General features: G+C 47.6%; 1 protein-coding gene across 4 annotated transcripts in view; it reads right to left on the bottom strand.

Annotated features, from left to right (window-relative positions):
* SEPTIN11 (septin 11) overlaps positions 1–15,315 on the bottom strand; it is an 89,191-nt gene extending 73,876 nt beyond the window's left edge. For all 4 annotated transcript variants that reach the window (XM_045079913.1, XM_045079912.1, XM_045079911.1 and 1 more), the window contains exon 1: positions 15,141–15,315. In XM_045079913.1, the coding sequence (XP_044935848.1) occupies positions 15,141–15,167 (27 nt within the window). In that variant the 5' untranslated portion in view covers positions 15,168–15,315. The remainder of the gene's footprint in view (positions 1–15,140) is intronic.
* Positions 15,316–20,615: the final 5,300 nt, after the last annotated feature.

The raw sequence follows: 20,615 nt of genomic DNA, 5'->3' as shown, positions 1-20,615 counted from the left end.
CCTGTTGCAACAGGCAGCTTGCGTTGTTCAGAATGTTACAGAAATTTTTAATAGCTCTTATTCTAAAGCATATCATCTTTTTCCATCAATAAAACAGCTGAGCCAAGGCCTGGGAGCATTTCTGATGATCCAAGAACCTTTTACCATCACAAATTCATTCCCCTTAAATCCTGAGATCCTAAGTAGAGTTCCAAATTTAGAATATACATATTCTGCAGTCTATCATAAGGAAGAAAATCATTATAAGACCTTAATCCAACTATAAAGGCACAGCACCAATTCTTGCTTTATGTTGTGAAGTAAAGATGCACTTTTAAATATCACCGATGCAAGCATTATTTCCTGCAGTGTGTGTACATGACCAAAATCGGCTTGCTACAAGGTAGGTTTCTTTTATAAACAGAAATACAGAAAGTAAACAGGCATTTCCTATAAAAATGGACCCTAGTAATGGGCATAAATTCTCAAAAGAGAAAATTTTACGTTAACTGTAAAAAACATTTCTTTCCAACAAGAGTATCTGCGATACCCCAAATAGACTTAGAAAAACAAAAGGTCTGCTCTAAAAGAGGTCCTTGGAGTCTGCCGTTTTACAAAATAGTAGGAGAGACTTAGTTCCGCAGACTGTAACTCAGCCGGTCAGCTGACGTGGCCAGTGTGGCAGGACGAAGTGCGGGGCCACTCAAAGGGAGCTCAACACAGGCTACTACTCTCTGGAATGAAGCATTCTGAGGGGACTGGGCTAAAACCAATAATGAACCTCAGTTTGCTTCCACCTTTAAAGACCCTGTGACCCCAGAGCACTGCTGGTATTCTGTTACGCTCAACGATAAATACTGCATATGAACGTCTGAACTACCCTTGAACCCGAACTTCAGTGACAGCACATGTAAGGGAGCCTGGTGCAGTAACTGGTCCATCCATGGGCTTAGCATTTCATGATGATGACGATTACCATGACGGGGAGAACATATCTCAAACACAGAACATCACTCACCTGTACACTCATTACTCATCTTTGTCAAACCACAACTTTTACCATCCATACACCTGGAGGCTTTGTTTTTTGTTTTGTTGGATTTTTTGTTTGGTTTGTTTATTTGTTTTTATAATCACAAAGTCACTTGAAGATCCCTGAATACCTCTTCCTGATGCCTTGCTCCGTCTAACCCCCAGGTCACCAGCTTAGCTCTTAAAATGAGATCAGACTGCATCCAGTATTTACTTCAAAATAATTTGGGGGGTTGAGGGGTTCCTGACTGGCTAAATTCGTAGAGCATGTGACTCTTGATCTCAGCCCCAAGTTGGGTATAGAGATTACTTTAAAAATAAAATCTTGGGGGGCGCCTGGGTGGCTCAGTGGGTTAAGCCGCTGCCTTCAGCTCAGGTCATGATCCCAGGGTCCTGGAATCGAGCCCCGCATCGGGCTCTCTGCTCAGCAGGGAGCCTGCTTCCTCCTCTCTCTCTGCCTGCCTCTCTGCCTGCTTGTGATCTCTCTCTGTGAAATAAATAAATAAAATCTTTAAAAAAAATAAAAATAAAAATAAGTAAAAATAAAATCTTGGGGCACCTAGGTGGCTCAGTTTAAGCATCTGCTTTCAGCTAAGGTCATGATCCTGGGTCCTGGGATCGAGTCCCACATCCGGCTCTCTGCTCAGTGGGGAGCCTGCTTCTCTCTCTCCCTCTGCTGCTCCCCCTGCTTGTGTTCCCTGGCTCTTGTTGTCAAATAAATAAATAAAATCTTAAAAAAAAAAAAAACCAACAAACTTGGGTGGCTTAAGGGGGGAGAGAAGGGGAAAGAGATGACATAAGATTGGCCTAGGTGATGGGATAGAAGGGCTCATCATACCTTCCCTCTTGTGTAAGTTTGCAATTTTCTTTCTTTCTTTTTTTTTTTTTAAGATTTTATTTATTTATTTGACAGATCACAAGTAGGCAGAGAGGCAGGCAGAGAGAGAGAGAGGGAAGCAGGCTCCCCGCTGAGCAGAGATCGTGATGTGGGGCTCGATCCCAGGACCCTGGGAACATGACCTGAGCTGAAGGCAGAGGCCTTAACCCACTGAGCCACGCAGGCACCCCACTTTGGAATTTTCTTACTAAAAAAGTTTTCTATAAAATGAAAAGGAAGTATCAGATTATACATACTTCTAGACTGTTAACTCCTAAAGCTCACTAGCCCATGTGGTCACCACTAGCTACATGTGGCTATTTGAACACACATTAATTATAATTAAACAAGATTTTTAAAAAATCTAAATCTCTAGTTGCACAAGCCCCATTTCATGTATTTAGTGGTCACATACAGCTGGTGGCTACCACAATGGACAAGGCAGTAACAGAATATTTCCATCATCTCAGCAAGTTCTGACAGCATTTATTCTGCAGACTACTGTGCTATCTCCTCTTGGAAAGAAGGTATAAACAACAGTTAGAAAACCTGACCTTAAGATCGTTACTGTTATCCTGGGCAAGTGTGAGTCCTGATCCATCAAATGGGAGCTGAAGGGATGGGTTCAAGATCAGTATCTGATCAAACTACCTCACAAGAAAATCGTGACGATCAGTGCTGACCACTGAAACGTAATCACCAGGGAAATGGGTGGAACTGCACAACTTCAATTAAGACATCTGTGCAATGGGTGCTAGGAGTTTGGTGGCAAAGCCAATGCGAAAATTAGCAGCAACATTCCAAATGTATACTTAAAGACCAAAAGAAAGAAAGAAAGAAAGAAACTAATTCCAGTTTTTGTCTGAGAAATGGAGAAATCAAACATTCCAGGATGCAATTTTTTACGTTTTCTCCTCTTATTCCCTTTATTTGGAATTCAAACAAACAAACAAAAACCTAAGGACTAGAGAAGGCATTGAAAACAGGAGGTATTATAAACAATCACAGCATTGCAACAGAAGGAGGTACAGTCCTACATAGTACACCCCTACCTACAAAAAGTCAGACCAAACTTCAGAGTGAGAGCAAAGGTAACAGATTTTGAGAAAATTGAACAAGGAATTTTTTTGACTTGTGGTTTTCCAACCATGTCTCCTACATTATTAGAAAATGACTTTGGGATGGGCACATGGTGAAGATGATGTGAACAACTCTAATGAGTTGGAATAATTCTCCAGCAGATACTTAAGTTAATCTGGGCCCTTAGAATTGCTCAACATTATTAATTCACTGAAAGTTGCTTCAAAAAATTTTTACCTCCATTTTTTCCCAATCTATGCAGTGTAAGCTACATTATTTCTCTCTTTCAAAAAAGAGTTTTAAGCTTTGGCCCAAATTCACAGTTCATGTATCAAAAACGTTATCTCCCCCATAGACTCTGTATCTAGTTTCTAGATTATAAAATATGTAATTGACTTGAAATGGGTACATTAAAGAAGTTACAGAACAAAGCACACAACAAAGTAGCGCTATACACTCAGAGACAAGCACTTCCATCCAGAGAGTTTGGTTCCACTTCAAGGAAGCAGAAATGAAAGTTACAGAAAAGATGAGATGACATACCCAGTTTTTTTCTTTTCTGCACCTAGCATCGGACAACAGTTTGAAGTCTTCCCTCCAATAAACAGTAAGACCCTGATTTAAAAAGGTCAGTTTGTTCTCAGCATATTTTTTTAAAGTCCAGAGTAATCTGATATGTTACAAAGTAACATTCATGCTCCCTTATTTGCATAAGGTAAGAGCCCCAAACCAGGAAACAGAGCGTTTTCATCAAAAGGCAGGGTCCTGAGACAAGGACTTACAAGCCTGTGCACAGCTATTTACGAAAGTGATCCAAAGGGACAGCAGCGGGGACTGGGAAGGATACAACAGGGAAAGAGGCACAGCCACCCTAAAGGGGTATACACAGAGCTAATCATCCCTGGAAATGGGGCTATTTATTTTAAAGAGGAGCTGCAAGAGAGTGGGGCTGGTGTGGAGACTCCAGAACACTATTAAGGGTGACACACAAGTGTTTCAGGGCAGCAGTGCCACAGGAGTTCCGAGAGGGGCCAATTACTGAGACCTCGGACTCGGAGGTCTTCAAGGAGACCTTCAATTCTTCAAGGAGAGGGAGCACTGGATCCGTGCCTCCAAGGTGTGCTCTGACTAGAAAAAGGGAGGACTGCATTTCAGGGGGCGAGAGGAGACAGGCCAAATGTTCACTCCCGGCCGGGGTGGGACGGGCTGGCAGTCCGCTTGGAGCCCAGTCTTTGGTGTAAAGTCACTATTATTTCCAGAGTCATTTCCTTTTTATTGAGGATGAATGTTTCATGCATCACTGCAAACATTCTGAGTGTCTTAACTGGTTAAGTCCTATAAATGTTTGAGGAAGGTACTATTATGATTTTGCAGCTGATGAATGTGAGGTACACAAGGTAAGTAACTTGCCTAAGGTCACACAGGCGGTTAAATGGCAGCGCTGATACCCTAGAACCCGCGCCGTCTGGCCCCAGAGCCCATGTTCTTAACCAAACTGTGATATAGTACTATTGCCTCTTAGCGAGCAGAACAAAGCAAGGAAAAGAAGGTGCCATCCCAAGGCATCTGCATTTAGGGACAGATGGGCTGGGAAAGCACAGATTTGGAAGCATCCCAAGGGAAATCATTCTGTCAAGCAGCTGGAAGTCCTAATGGCCTCAAAACCATTTCCCAGAGAGTACAGTCCCAGAGCCGGGGCCACCACGGAACAGCACAGAAGGTCTTTCAGAAGGTCACTGCCCTTCCCTTCCTTAGTGAAGATGCTACTGGAAGCTCACTGTGCGGGAACAACAGGAATGATCACATCCTCTGCCTTCGGCTCAGCCTGGCTGCTGAACACACACACATACTCTATCTCATCATCTGACCACGTCCAACTGGGGTCAGAGAAGGACAAAGGGAGTGAGAAAAATCATTATGGAACGGGAACAATATGAAAAAATAATAAAGACGCTTGGCTCTACAGTAGATGCCCTGACTAGGACAGTACAGTGAAGTCTTGGGACACAAAATGTTTCCTGCCCTCTCTAGAAGACGATTTATTCGCCATCCATGGTCCGGTCAAGCGTGACCAAGTGACCAGCATGGCCATTCTTTGCAGAAGGACTGTCCATCTCATCTTGCTGAACTCAGGAATGACCATTTTTAGGCCAAGGAAGTCTGTGTAGAAGTGATATGTGCAAGAACTTCGTAGTTCAGGGTTCAGGATCCTCTTCCTCTGCCGCCAGACGACCCAGGGTCAATACGGCCTGGAGATCTGAGAGGGTGGAATAAAGACTGTGGGTGAAAAATAAGCCTTTGCTGTGTAAGCCACCAAAATCTGGGAGCAACGTGTTACCTGAGCAAAACCTCGTCTGAAAGACTGACACGCATGGTAGCTCCGTATGCGTGCTGGTCCCAGCCTCGGCTCTGAAGGCCGGTCGTCCCAGCAACTGGCGGCACCACATCGCCTCCGGGAAATGTGGGCGTCTTGGTCCTCAGTTTTCCTGTCTATATTACTTCTTGGGAATTTTACTAAGGCTAAAGTGAGATAAATATCTTGACGATAATTTAAATTAGAAATTTAAAAATCAAGATTCCCAGGCGGCTTTCTGTGCACAGAGGTTTGGGGGCTTTTCTACCTGAATCACAGCGGACCTGCAATGCTACATTCGCTTCAGGAGCACAACACGGTGACTCCGTAACTCCGCGCATTAAGCTGCGCTCACCTCACCGGAGGTGCGTTACCATCTGTCACCAGCGACACCGTCACAGTATCTTTGGCTACATTCCCCTGCTGCACAGCTCGTTCCCGTGACCTCGCTGCTCTGAACTGGTCCGCACCTCTTCAACTCCTTTACCTTTTGCCCATCCCCCACTCTTCCCCTCTGGCAACCACCAAGTTCTTCTCTGTATTCACAACTCTGGTCTTCTGTTTGTTCATTTGTCTTGTTTTTTAGAGTCCACGTAAATGAAACCATTTGGTCTTTGTCTTTCTCCAACTTATTTCACTTAGCATAATACATTCTAGGTCCATCCATATTGTCACTAATAGTAAGATCTCACTCTTTTTTATGGCTGAAATGGCTGAAATATATATGTGTGTGCGTCTGTGTATGTGTATGTATGTGTAATACACACACACATGCATATGCCGCAATATCCTTTACCTACCCATTTACCGGTGGACACTTGGGTTGTTCCCATACCTTGGCTACTGCAAATAATGCATGCTGCAATAAACGTAAGGGTAGATACATCTTTTCAAATTACTGTATTTGTTTTCTCTGGGTAGATACCCAGTGGTGGAATTACTAGATCATGTAGCGTTTCTATTTTTAACTCTTTGAGGGACATCCATACTGTTTTCCATAGTTGCACCAATTTACATTCCTGCCAACAGTGCACAAAGGTTCCTTTTTCTCCACATCCTCGCCAGCACTTGTTATTTCTTGCTCCAATACTAGCCATTTGGAGAGCGGTAAAGTATACTTCATTGTGGTTTCGATTTGCATTTCCTTATGGTTAGTGATGCTGAGTATCTTTTAATGTGTCTGTGGGCCATCTGCAGGTCTTCTTTGAAAAGTATCTTTTGAGGTCCTCTGCCTATTTTTTAATTGGGTTTTTGGGGGGTTTTTTGGTTTTGTTTTGTTGTTGAGTTGTGTAAGTTCTTCATATATTTTGGACATTAACCACGTATCAGCTTTTTAATTTACAAGTATCTTCTGCCATTCAGTGGGCTGCCTTTTAGCTTTGTTCATGGTTTCCTTTGCTATACAGAAAATTTTTATTTTGGTGTAGCCCCAACAGTTTACTTTTACTTTTGCTTGCTTTGCCTCAAGAGACATATCTAAAACACTGCCGCTAAGGCCAATGTCCCAGAGATTACTTGCTTGTTTTCTTTAAAGAGTTTTATGGTTTCAGGTCTCACATTTAGGTCCTTAATCCATTTTGAATTTTTGTGTGTATAGTGTAAGGAAGTGGTCCAATTTCATTCTTCCACAAGTAGCTGTCACTATTTATTGAGAAGACTGCCTTTTCCCCATTGTATATTCTTGCCTCCTTTGTCGTAGATTAACCAGCCACACAAGTATGGGTTTTTATCCTGTTCTCTATCCTGTTCCATTGATCTGTGTCAGTACCAGAATGTCTTAATTACCATAACTTTGTAGTGTATCTTGAAATCTGGGATTGTGATACCTCTAGCTTTGTAAGCACAAAGGCTGCCCTGGCTATTCACGGTATTTTTAAATTCCATACAACTTTTAGGATTATTTGTTCTAGCAGTACCTGGGTGGCTTAGTCCTTAAGTGGCTGCCTTCCACTCAGTTCGTGATCGCAGGGTCCTGGGATCAAGCCCCCTGTTGGGCTCCCTGCTCAGTGGGAAGCCGGCTTCTCCCTCTCCCACGCCCCCAGCTGTCTTCCCAATCACTGTGTCTCTCTCTCTGTCAAATAAATAAACAAAATCTTAAAGAAAAAAAAAAAGCAATTTTTGGTTCTAGTTCTGTGAAAAATACTACTGGTATCTTGACAGGGATTGCCCTGAATCTACACAACAGGCTGCTTTGCGTGGTGTGGATGTTCTGACAATACTCGTTCTTCCCATCCATGAGCATGGTCTATATTTCCATTTGTGTGCTCTTCAATTTCTTTCATCTTTTAAAAAAATTAAAAAATCAAGATGGTGGGCAGGCTTTCCATGCACAGAGGCTTCGGTTAAGCCTCTTTCTTTCAACAGCAGGTCTGAGTAATTTAAAGGGCACCCTTAATGAGACCCACAAAATTTATACTGACGTGAAACGATACACAAAGGGAAGAAGGGAATGAAAAAGGTGTTAAGTCTCAAGAAAACCCTGGCTTTTAACAGACTTGTTTCCTACTTTCACAGAATCCGAAGGGTTTTTAATTTTCTTTATGAGAACACTGACTGACACCTGCCGTCCAAGGTTGGAGGAGTCCTGCCATTTCCTACCCTTTAGGACTCCGTTGCTTCAATGTTTAAGAAAATAAGAATTTGTAGTTGTACATCGAGGAAGGCCTCAATATAGAAGGCCAGAGAGGAAGAGCTATGCTGGGGATGTTGTCACCGGACCCCCTCCTCTCTGGGTGCTGCCTCAGTCTTCACTCCCTCTACTCTTAAGGGCTCAATTTGGTCCTGAAAGGAATCAACTCCACTATGCTTTCTCATTTCCTCTATTCTACTGAACCCTAAAGAATTCATCCTCTACAGACTTTCAAGGTCTTCTACCAACCAATTCCAAGAATCTCGAGATATCCTAAGTTGGGGCACAGGCTGCATAGGATACAAAATATGCTGAAAACCGTGTAGAAAATACACAGGTCTTCACAACGCACTGCATGATCTGGTCTCCCCCCTCCTGCCTAGAGTCCCCTCTATGCATTCTCCCTACCCTACCCTGATGTCACAGCCGGATTTCCTGAAGAAGCTCCACCTCCCACTGGAGCTAGGCCGGTGCTAGTCCCTCGGGGCGGCACCTTTCCCACCTCGCCTTCCTTACTCATCCTTTTCCTTCCTCGGTCGACCTACCGCTTACTCATCCTTCCAAGAAATCTGAAGAGCGCAGCACGGATGGCGTCTCGATACCCAACATCATAAGGTCAGCGCCCACGAAGAGGAACTATGAGAAACGTCTCTGATGAAGATGAATTAGGAAGCTAAGAATAATGGCAAATGTGCTCAGGTTGTTGAGGACTGTTTTGTTTTTTTAAATTTCTAAGCTACCTGTATTATTGTGATTCTACTTCACTTCTGTAAGAAAAAAGTTGTGAAATCACAAATTCATCCCAAAGTCATGTTAATTATCAAAACAAACAGGTACACTTTATTTTTTTGCAGACAGAATTCCCTTAGAATTAATTCTCACTCGAGAATGGAGTTTGACATCACTTAGAATTTTATCAACATTCCCAGAGGCTGAGCGTCACGGGCGCATGTGTGCAACTACCCCTACAGAATGTCTTCCCAAGTAGTTTTCAGCTGAAGCTATGAAGGCCCAAAACCAAATTTGTTCTTAACAGTAGCATTTTTACATCCATTCAATCGAAGAGTCTCTTACAACTTTCGGGGCCTATTCATTTGCAGGGAGTAGAAACCGTAGTGGGTTCTGCGTGTCACCCATGTACATGGGATGTCCATCTTCACACGCGTCCAACTTCTTCAGGATAAAAGGTGCAGCTCACAGCAGGGCCACACGGAGGAGGAAGCTCACTGGGCGGAGAGCACATTCCTCACACATCTTCCCTTTCATCTCAGGGTCCAGCTTCAGCACAAGAGCGTTTGCTGCAAACATCTCAGCTTTGCTTCTCCAGCCTCCAGCCTCCAGCTGCCAGCTCTGCTCTTCTCAGAGGCCTACACCTTATGTTATATATATTTTTATCACAGCTTTTAAAATGCAGGAAAAAAAAAAGGAGTGGGGCATGAACAAAGCTTCTTCTTGTTGGGGACTGAAGACATTCTTTTTGGAGCATGAAGCCTCTCCAACCTCTTCGCCTCAGCCTGCCGCCTCCCTCAGCACAGCACCCTCGGTCCCGCATGGGCACAGTTCGGCAGGTGGACAGGACGCATCCACACAGGCCAGCTCCCTCAACCCCTTGACTTGAACAAGGCACTCACACTCACTGGCACAGATCCTAAGAAAGACAGTTCCAATGCCTTGGGGTTCCAGTCACATGACAGTACAGACTCCTGATTTCTACCTCAGACCAGGCCTATGATGATGCAAATTTGACTTCCCATCATCCAGGCTTCTTTTTTAGAAGCCTGTCTCCATCACCATAGCCCAAGTTGTCTGTCTGTTTTACACTGGTTGCGTTAATGGGCTGTCGGCAGGTCTGTGTGGGTCAGGGGTGGTACTGTTTAGTTGAAGAGAGTTTTCTATCAATCTGGGTTTTAAAAACAGCAACAACAACAAAGGGGGTATCAATTAAATCGTAAAGTAGGTCTAGTGGGGGAACAGGATAGAAGCTTTAGATCTTTTGGGTCTTTGCTTAAATAATGGTTCTGCTTCACTGACCCCCGTTGAGACAGGTCTAACTAGTACTATGAAAGAGAATTTTCAATGAATTATAAAATCCAGCAACAGCCCCTACCCACCCCACCCCCATTCAAGTTTAAGGTCCTATAAGGAGAAACACGGGCATAGAAAGCTCTGACTGTAGCCTGCCCCAGAGAGACTATAAACCCAAAGATCATTATCAGCTGTGGCATCATCGGTGGCTATAAACACTGGTCTTCAAAGTAGGACATCCAAATCATTCATTCCTTTGTCTGGACACAGACACAGCGTGGCCCCTTTGAAAGCACTAAGCATCTGTTTCCTACATTGTATGAGTGTCCAAACACACAGGGTCTACCAGGCACACAGTTTGGTTTCTAAGTGGCAGTTTATATGAGACAGGTTATGCTTACCTGTGTAAATCTCACACAGTCGATGAAAATACACTAACAACCTAGGAGCTCTTATATCAGGATGGTGGAAATGGGTAGTTTCATTCTTTTAATCATTTGCATGGGTCTATTCTTCATTGTCTAAACATATCATTTTTTTAAAAAAGATTTTATTTATTTACTTGACAGAGATCACAAGCCAGCAGAGAGGCAGGCAGAAAGAGGGGTGAAGCAGGCTCCCTGCTGAGCAGAGAGCCCCATGTGGGGCTTGATCCCAGGACCCTGAGATCATGACCTGAGCCAAAGGCAGGGGCTTCACCCACTGAGCCACCCAGGCACCCCTAAACATATCATTTTTAAAGAAGGGGTTCTTTTTGTTGTTTGTTGTTGTTGTTATTTTGTTTTGTTTTTGACAGAGATCACAAGTAGGCAGAGAGGCAGGCAGAGGGGGGAGGGGAAGCAGGCTTCCTGCTGAGCTGACGGCCCGAAGTGGGACTCAATCCCAGGATTTTGAGATCATGACCTAAGCCAAAGGCAGAGGCTTTAACCCACTGAGCCACCCAGGCGCCCCTTTTAAAGAAGGTATTTTAAAAGATTAAAAAAACTACAGCTTTCAAAATGTTTAAGGAAAGATCACTGTACATCAAGCACTTCCTCCATTCCTTAATAACTGCTTATACAGACTCAATGTGTATCATTTTTAACATTTACTAAAGAGTTTTAATTTTTAAAAATGTCTCCCTAGATGACAGCCTCCCCTCTGGACATTTCTCAGCTACATTCATCTTTCTCCAGGTAGAAAAGAGCCAGAGCCCTCCACATGGGGGGCTACAACCTCAAGATGTAATTGGCAATTTTATAACAAGGGAAAATAACATTTTCTGGTCAGTCCCCACCCTCCTGCTGAAAACAGACCGTATCTTCAGGAACTGTCCATGATTCCCGGACGAGATCTTTACCTGCATTTTAGCTGTTGACTCAGCAAGAGGCACAAAATTTCCTTTCTCCCTAAATGGCTTCCATACTCCACTGAAGTTCATCACTTTAATACACGTAGATACTAAATCTCTCAGAAAAATAAATGCTCTGGGTAAAAAGAGAATTTCTCTCTTGTCCACTCCTGTAACCCTGGCTCCTGGTACAGTACCTGGCATGCAGGAGGAGCTCAATTAATAGTTTTACATCAGTGAACGAATGAACTTGGCTTTCCTTTTTTTTTTTTTTTTTTTTTTTTGAGGGGCTTTCCATTTCTTTTGGCTCAACAGATAAAAGAACAATTAAACATATTTCTTGAAGGATATCATGGAAACACTTCACCACCAGAAAAGTTTAAATACATACCTTCTATTAGGGATAAAGTAAGAAAATTTTCTCCATTTAAAAAGGGTGAACCGAATAACCTCTTTTTTTTTTCAAGATTGTATTTATTTGACAGAGAGAGAGAGAGAGATCACAAGTAGGCAGAGAGGCAGGCAGAGAGGGGAAAGCAGGCTCCCCGCTGAGCAGAGAGCCCGATGCAGGGCTTGATCCCAGGACCCTGAGATCATGATCTGAGCTGAAGGCAGAGGCTTAACCCACTGAGCCACCCAGGCACCCCCCGAATAACCTCTAAAGGTTCCTTTCACCTCCTAGATCTGTAACTTGAACATCACACCTTGAGAGAGACTGGATCGGCTACATAAAGCCTGATTCCCAGGTACAGCAAATTACCATGCTCTGTTTAAAATAAAGGTAATAGCTGCCCTGGGACTTGGGTGCAAAAATACTAACTCATCCAAAATGTGGACACATCCCTCAGGGAGAAATGCTCTTGCTGTTCATGAGTTACATCCTGGGGACAGCAGATGTGCTTCAGGGTCGCCTGAGAGTCAAGTACCAAGAGCATCCACGAGAAAATGGAGAAGCTATGGGTGGAGATTAGAACAGAAATAAACAGTATCACACCAAATTCTCAAAAACCTAAATTCTCAAAAACCTAAATTCTCTGAAGCCTCTGTGTTTTCCAGCCAACAAACACACTTAAGAAACATCTGAATTGAGCCTTAAGGTTTAAATGGTCATAACTGAATATAACCACTTCATAAGACAGAAAATACTGCATCTGACATATAAGAACTTTTCTCTAGTAAAATCTCTTATTTACCTAGAAGGTCACACTAAGACATTCAAGTTCAAGAAAACCTAAATTGAGAGCAAATTAATCGAATTGAACCTTCCTGCAATCTGGATGGGAGAGGCAGTTTGCAGGGCAAGGAACTTGTTCATAAACAACTTCAAGGGGGGAAAAAAGGCTAATTCTAAAGGAGTAACTACGGAAACTCCAAACCAATTTTAGAGTGATTCTCTTTTCTCAACACACCCTTCCATTTGTTCAAATCGGAGAACAGATAAAGGATAGGAGGGGCAGGGAATTCTAGGATGAAGGATGTAGTGTTGATCCTTGGATCTGGGTTTGGAGAAATATTCTGCGTTCATCCGGGCTGTCTTGAAGACATACTAAAGGCACTTATGACAAGAACTGAATGAACAAAGTGAAACAATTCAACAATTCCTTGGAAATGTATGAAAAGACTTTTCAGCTCTGTAGAGTCAATCGATCACTCATACCACAACTTGGTCCAAAAAGAGTCTTCTGGTTTTTTGTTTGTTTGTTTAAAGATTTTATTTATTTATTTGACAGACAGAGATCACAAGTAGGCAGAGAGGCAGGCAGAGAGAAAGGGGAAGCAGGCTCCCTGCTCAGCAGAGAACCCGATGTGCGACTTGATCCCAGGACCCTGGGATCATGACCTGAGCTAAAGGCAGAGGCTTAACCCACTGAGCCACCCAGGCGCCCAAGTCTTCTGTTTTTAAACTGTAATTTAATCTTAATTCCAGTGACAACAGGGAATGTGCAGAGAAAGCAGTTACCTCCTCTGTACATATACACTTTTTTAAAAAAAATCTCCCCTATTATTTGAGTGAGAGAGGCCTTTCACAAGAATTCTGTGGGATTAAGCTCACATCTGGCTGGCAGACCTGGTGCTGGATATGATTATGGCCACACAACTAAATCTTAAATCCACACACTGTTCCCATTTAACTGACATATATGAACTAACTAATTTATAGAAAATGTGCAGCAAATTATTTCTTCCACCTCCCCCAAGCCTCAAGAATGCACCAGCAAAAGGTGTTAGGGAACACTACCCCCCACCTCGCAAATCTGCATTCCCAGACGCTCTCCAATGATCTCAAGTAGATATTGTTATTTTAGTTATTGGAAACTGTGCCCTGGAAGTAAGTATAGTGTGGAGACCGGGAAGAGGGGTGGGAATAATTCAGTCAGATAAACTTGGCCTTTCTGGACCTCAATTTCCTCGCCCGCAAAAATAAAGAAATCAGCACAGTCTGTAAATTCCGTCAGGAACGATCCACGACCACTATGAAGAGCACAACTTGTGCGTAGGAGGAAACCTAAATTCTCAAGCGTGGGTCACTGAATGTGCGAGTACAAAACGCCGGAAAGACCCACAGTTACGCTTCGGGGAACGTCTCCGAAAACACCCCGGCAGCGGCAGCGGCAGCGGAGCCGCCGACCCGCGTTGGAGCGCGCGCGCACAGGGTCCCCGCGAACGTCCCCGGGCGGGGGCGACAAAAAGCGCCGCATCTGAGACGACTCGGGAGCCGAGGCCCTCGTGGGGCTTCAGAGCCCCCAGGATCCCCGCGCGACTTCCGCGCGTCACCACGAGGCCCCTCAAGCCACCACCTGCGGCCACACACTTGTGGCAAGAGACGAGAAGCGGAAAGGGGACGCGAGGGCGGGAAACACCTCGCTCGAGGCGCTCCCGACACCAGCGGGAGAAAGTGGACTTTGAACACGACAAAGAAATGGGTGAAGAGAGGGGACTCCGCCGCCCCCACCCCGCTCGGCTCCTCTCCACGAAAAGGACCGGCCGCCGCCGCCCCTTCCCCCTCCCTGCCTCGGGGACCGGACGCGCAGCCGGGGCTGAGCCCGCACCCGCCAAGCCCGGCTCCGAGTCGCCACGGAGTTGCGCAGCCCAGCCGCGGGGACTGGCGGCGGGAGCGTCCCCTCGGTCCCTCCGGCGCTGCGAGCCTCGGGGCACCGGCGCCCCACGCGCCCGCCCTGCCGGCTCCCCGCGCTCCCGCCTCCTCGCTCCGCCGCCCCCGGGCTCCCACCGGGCCGACAAGGGCGCCTTGTGCAAACTTTGTGTGCGCGCCCGGGGCTTTTGTCCACATCCTGGGCAGGGCCGGGGCGGCCGGGTGCGTGCCTGGGGGGCCCGAGGCCTCACCACGCACCGGGGAAGCCACCGCGGAAATCCCACCCTTTTCTCCCGGAGCCGCTTCCAGCGCCGCGTGACAGCGCGCCCGGGCGAGCCGCTCCCGGGACCGGCGGCCCCTCGGCGCGGGAGCCCGGAGGAAACCGCGTCTCGGCGCGCGTCTCGCCGGTCACGAGAGAAAAGGTGCGCGCGGAGCGGGAGGCAGGAGCAGCGCGGCTCCGGGGAGCCCTCCGAAGGGAGGCGGGGAGGGGTCCTTCCTCCCGCTCGGCTCCGGACCCGGGCGCGCCGGGCGGCACGCGGTGGCACCGCGGAGGAGACACCGCCGGGCCCCTGCCCTCCGCCCCGCTCCGGACCCGCGCGCGGTCCCGCGCACACGCCCACAGCCGCCGCCGCCGCCCGGAGCCCCCGCCCCGGCCCCCCACTCCCCGCCCGCGCCCGCCCGAACGCGGGGACCACCCGGCGCCGGAGGAGCGGCGGGCACGGGGAGCGCGGCCCCAGCACTCACAGACGGTCTCCCCACGGCCACGGCCATCGCGGCGGCGGCTGCGGCTCCGGCTGCGCCCGGTGCTCCCCGCCGACGCCGGCGGCTGCTGCTGCTCGGGCTCCGGCCGCGCCCTCCCCCGCGCCTCGCTCGCGGCTGCGCTCTGGCTGCTCCGGCTCCCGCTCGCCGCGGCCGCTCTGCTCCCCCCGCCGCCGCCCCGCCCGCTTTATGGGAGCAACATGGCCACCCGCCCGGAAGGGACCATCTGCTCCCGCGGCAGGGGTGCGAGTCCGCGCGCCGGGCTGAGGGACGGAGGGCGACGCGCGCGCCCGCCGCTGGGGTCCGCCGGCTCCGGCCGCTGGACTCGCCCCTCGCCAAAGCCGGGGCCCCCGGACCGCCGTCCGCGCTGCCGCCGACCCTCCCCCAGCCCGGACTCCGGCCGCCACCCCCCGGGCCACCACGTGCCGGAGTCCGAGTGCAATCCCGGGCGCGGAGGTCCCAGCCCCGGGTCCCGCCACGCGCTTCCCGCCGCGGACGGCCGGAGAGGCTGCGAGAGGGGAAGGGGCCGCGGGGTGCGGCGGGGCCGCGGGGACATCACCTCGCGTAAAACTGGCCCCGGGCTTCCCCCGAGGAGCCGGTTTGGAAGGCGGCGGCCCCCGGGGTGGGGGCGACGGAGGCGGGGCTGGGCACCCCCAGGGGGCAAGCGCGGCCTCCACTGTTCTCTCGCGGGGCGAGGCCGCCGGGCGGGCGGCTGCCAGCTGTCGCCGAGACGTGCCGGCGGGCGGGGGGTCGCGAGGCAGAGGCCGATCGCGGCCGGCCCGAGAGCGAGGAAAGGCCGCCCCGCGCCGCTGTCGGCCGCCGGGAGCGCGGGGCCGCGGCCTGCGCGGCAGCGAGAGCTCGCGAGTCGCACGTGGGGGCTCGGCCGGCCTGACCGCGGGACACGGACCCGCCGACGCCGAGGCGCGCGGCCCGGACTGCGGCTGGGGGCGCGGCGACGGCGCGGGGCGGCTGCGGGCGCGCGTGGGGCCGAAGAGCCCCCCGCGGGGGGAAGGGCCCTCGCCGAGAGGTTGGGGCTCGCGGCTGCCTGTGTGGCGAGCGCAGGGCAGGGCCTGGCGCGTGCTGGGCGGCGAGCGGGGCCGGGAGGTGCTGCGGGTGCCCGCGGTCCGTCGTGGAGCGGAGGCGGCGGCCCACGGGGACGAGGTGACTGAGGACAGCCCGGGGCCGGGCGTGCGGAAGCCGCGGGACGGAGCGCGGGACAGTGTGCCGAGGCGGTGAAGCGCCGCCATCAGCCCCGCGAGGACGCCCCCAGGGAAAACCTGGGCCTGGTGAATCGCGGGACAGACGGGCGCCCCTCGGGATGCCGGCGCCTGGGAGTCTGACCCGAGCCGAGCGGCCAGTTCCCCGGGCCTGCGCCTGCCTCTGTCCCCGGGGGCGCCGAACCCGAACGCGCAGCCTCGGAGGCCGAGTGGGCTCCGCGCAGGACCCGGCTGGTGCGACCGGCTGGTGCGAAGCGGGGCCTGGGTCGCCCGGGAGGCGGGGAGGGGTCAAGGCCGGATCCCCCGCGCAGGGATGAGACTGCCATGGAGAAGGACGAGGGTCTCTGAACGGGGACTGGCGTGGTGGGCGGGCTCGGGCTTGCGCGCGCGAACCTCGTCGGGGTCCGCCAGTGTCCGCGCCCCACCCGGACTCGGACCTTGTGAGGACGAGGCCCAGCCTGGGTGTCGCGACTCCGCAGGCTCCGTGTCCAATTAAGATTGCCCCGTGGACGCGTGATGGGCAGAGGGAAGGGGAAGGCAGGGACGCTGCGGTCTGCGGCTCCCCGTATAGGGCCATTTTGTTCCTTCTCCCTCGGAGGGGACGAGACTGCGTCCGCCCGGGGACCGGAGGTCTCAGGCGAGCCGGGAGGTTCCTCACGTGGCCAGCGGAATGAAAGGGCGATTGCAATCAGCTCTCCATTCTGTGTTATACTGACCAGACCCGATGGCGGGACTTAATTTTTTTGTTTTTATTTACGTCTCTGGTTTATAAATGTTTATGTTGAAAACCTCGGATTAGGTTAGAAGAATGTGAACTCCCTGCCTTTGTGGGTAGGTCAATCACAAAAGCCTAAGGTGACTTACTCCAACATCTCATCTGTTGGAGGTAAACCCTTTTAGGACAAAAGCATCAAATTTTACCCCACATGGGCCTAAAGTTTTTCACTGACAAGAAGCGATGCCTTAAATTCCCTCCTCCTCGTTTTTTGTTTGTTTTGGCAGGTAGGCAGAAATATATTCAATGAAAATACAGTTTAATTACTGTTGGCCAAGGAAGGCTAGTTCAGAATATCATTTCTCATTATGAAGCTGTTTATCATTCTACAACCAGACTGCCTAGATTGGAAAATCCTGGCTTTCGGTGTGCCTGGGTGGCTCAGTGGGTTAAGCATCTGCCTCCTGCTCAGGTCATGATCCCAGCCTCCCAGGATTGAGCCCCTTTTCCCCCCATCCTGCTCCTTGCTTAGTGGGGAGCTTGCTTTCCCCTCTGCCTGTGCTCCCTCCCCTGCTTGTGCTATCCTTCTGTCAAATAAACACACAAAAATTTAAAAGCAAAAATTCTTTTAAAAGCAAAAATTATCTAAGCCTGCAAGAAAGTGCCAGTCCTTGCGCTACTCTTTAATACATGCTTTTTGAAAATCTGATCTTGTTAAGAAACACCCTGTGGAATGACGTGGTCCCTGGAATATGAGGACTTGGCCTCCGGCCACTCCCTTTGGCAGCCAGCCCTGGAGTGGGGTCAGTCCCCTGATTCTGGCCCCTCTACTTATCAGGAATTCCTTTCTCCCGGTCGCCTGTCATTGTGATGCCAGTTACTTCTCTTTGTGAGCCTAGAAAAATTAGAAGACCCTCTGACTACTGGATACTGCCACTGGAGAGAGAAACACACACAGACACCTGCATATTCTGACAGCAGAGTATCGTCTTCAGTCTCAACCTATTGGCTAGCTACAGGACATGTTGCTCCCATTATGTTTCCACCAGCTGAATAATTCTGTTGCATGGGGTTACTCTGCACCTGCATCTCTCATTTGTAAACTTACTCCTTTTGGATGAGTTAAATCACTTTATTAAATTATTAAATCCTTTAATCACTTCAATCATAAGTTCCTTGCAACTTCATCTGCCAGTATCTGTTGGATTGTGTTAATTTCCTTCTGTTAATTTTTCCCAGTTCAATTTGTTTTCCCACTCTCCCTTTCCAACCTGACTTCAAAAGTCACGAACACTATGTTGCAAGTTTCTTCCTGTTTCATTTAGTCCACCCCATTAACAGAAGTGGATAGTGGTTGGTTGGTATGATAAATTGTAGCAGGTTATGCTTCATGCCTCATCATTATACTCTTTAAGGAGGACAAAAGAATCATCCACTGCAAGACTGCCTTCTTACTTATCCATAGTGAAAAACGTGAGCTTGGGAATCAGAACAATTGGGTTCATGCTTCTGCGCTGCCCAATATCATAAGCTATATACACTGGTTTGGGTACAGGCTATTTCTATAACAGAAACACCCCCAAAACTCAGTGACTGAGAAAGGTGTTTATTTCTCTCATGAGAAGTCCAGGAGGTGGTGAGCAGACCAGAGGCCGGGCAGCTATGCTTCTTGAGCTCACCCAGGAGTCCACATTCCATGCTGCTACCTTGTCGCTCCATCAATTTCTGGTTATTACATCATCTATTCTGATTAAAGCTGACTTATAACACCACATCCATAGTCTTGCCCATGGAAAAGAGGAAGAGGAAATGGGAAGGAAACAATTTCCTTTTAAGGAAGTGACCTGGACATAGGACACATCACCTCTGCTCACAATCCATTGCAAAAACTCAGTCACATAAATGTACTCAGCTATAGGAGAAACTAGGATATGTACTCCCTCTTTTTTCTTTCTTTCTTTTTTTTTTTTTTTTTTTTTTGTAATCTCTTAAATGGCACCAAATGCCATGCCCAACACTAAAACTTGGGTAGATGACCCTAGAACAGGAAGAAATGAAAAATGGATACTGGGAGGAAATCAGTAATATATTTATATGGTTTTTTAAAAAGTAAAATTGTATAGAATGAAGTCTCCACTCTATTTCCCATCTGTCCAATCCCCGTCCCTTTCCCTGAAAGATAAATTTAATTTATTAGTGTCTGGTATATCTTTCCTTGGTTTTCTAAAGCAGCTTCAAGCAAATGTATATATTTTAATTTCCTACCCTATCCCATGTTTCACATAAAAGAAAAACCACGTGTATCATCATGCACCTTGTTTTGTTTAACATTATACTTTGTACATCCTTTTACACGAGTGACTAGTTATCTTCCTCATTCTTTTATACTGTTGCCTAGTACTTTCAAGGATGTATCATCATCTATTTAAACAGTCCTATTGATAAATTCAAGGTTGTTTCTAATCTTTTACCATTACAAACAATGCTGAGATAATAACCTTGTGCTTGTCATTTTGAACATGAGAAAGCCTATCTGTAAGACAATATTTCTAGATTAGACAATCATATGATATTGAGCCAGTCTTTTGATCTCATTGAGCTCCATTTTCTTATAAAATGAAGCTCATATTTACTTCAAAGATAGGGTCATTATGATAAATAAATATAAAGTTATTGTAAAACGGGATCAAAATCATAAAACAGATACATTTATCAAAATATGCACAAGCTTCGTACTCTTACATAACACTGCTGCAAGAAATTGAAGGAAACCAGAATTGAGAGATATACCATGTTCATGAATTAGATGACTCAATATTTTAAGATGTAATTCTCCCCAAATTAATCTATACCTTCAGTGTAATTTCAGCTGAAATCCAGGGAGCTTTTGTAATAGAAACTGACAACCTGATTCTAAAATTTATACAGAAACACAAAAGACCAACCATAGCTAAAATAATTTTGAAAAGAACAAAGTTGGAAAACTTAAACTACTTTATTTCAAGGCTTACTAAAAAGCTACAGTTATCAAGACATTGTTGAATTGGCCAATGTAGTCACATAGTTCTTTGAAGGAGCACAGAAAATCCAAATATAGATCCACACATGTATAGTCAATTGGTTTTTGATGAAGATGACAAGATAATTCCATAGAAAAGGATAGTCTTTTCAAGAAATCACACCAGAACCATTAGATGTCCATATAGATACAAAGAACCTCAACCCTCATTTTACTTAAACACAAATCTTGAATCCAAATGGATTATAAACCTAAATATTAACACTAAAATTAACACTTAAAAGTGCCTGGCTGGCTCAGTCGGTGGAGCAGGCAACTCTTAATATTGGGGTTGTGAGTTTGAGCCCTATGTTGGGCATAGCAATTACTTAAGTTGGGGGGGAGGGGGGGACAGCAGTAACACTTCTAGAGGAAATCATAGGAAAATCTTAATAACTTTGGATTAGGCAAAGATTTCTTAGGACATAGAAAGTATTAACCAATTGAACATCACCCAAATTCAAACTTTT

This window comes from Mustela putorius, unplaced genomic scaffold, assembly GCF_011764305.1.
Source record: "Mustela putorius furo isolate JIRA1106 unplaced genomic scaffold, ASM1176430v1.1 tig00000430_pilon_pilon_pilon, whole genome shotgun sequence".
In the NCBI taxonomy this organism is placed as follows: Eukaryota; Metazoa; Chordata; class Mammalia; order Carnivora; family Mustelidae; genus Mustela; species Mustela putorius.
This window is presented reverse-complemented; position numbering and strand designations above follow the sequence as displayed.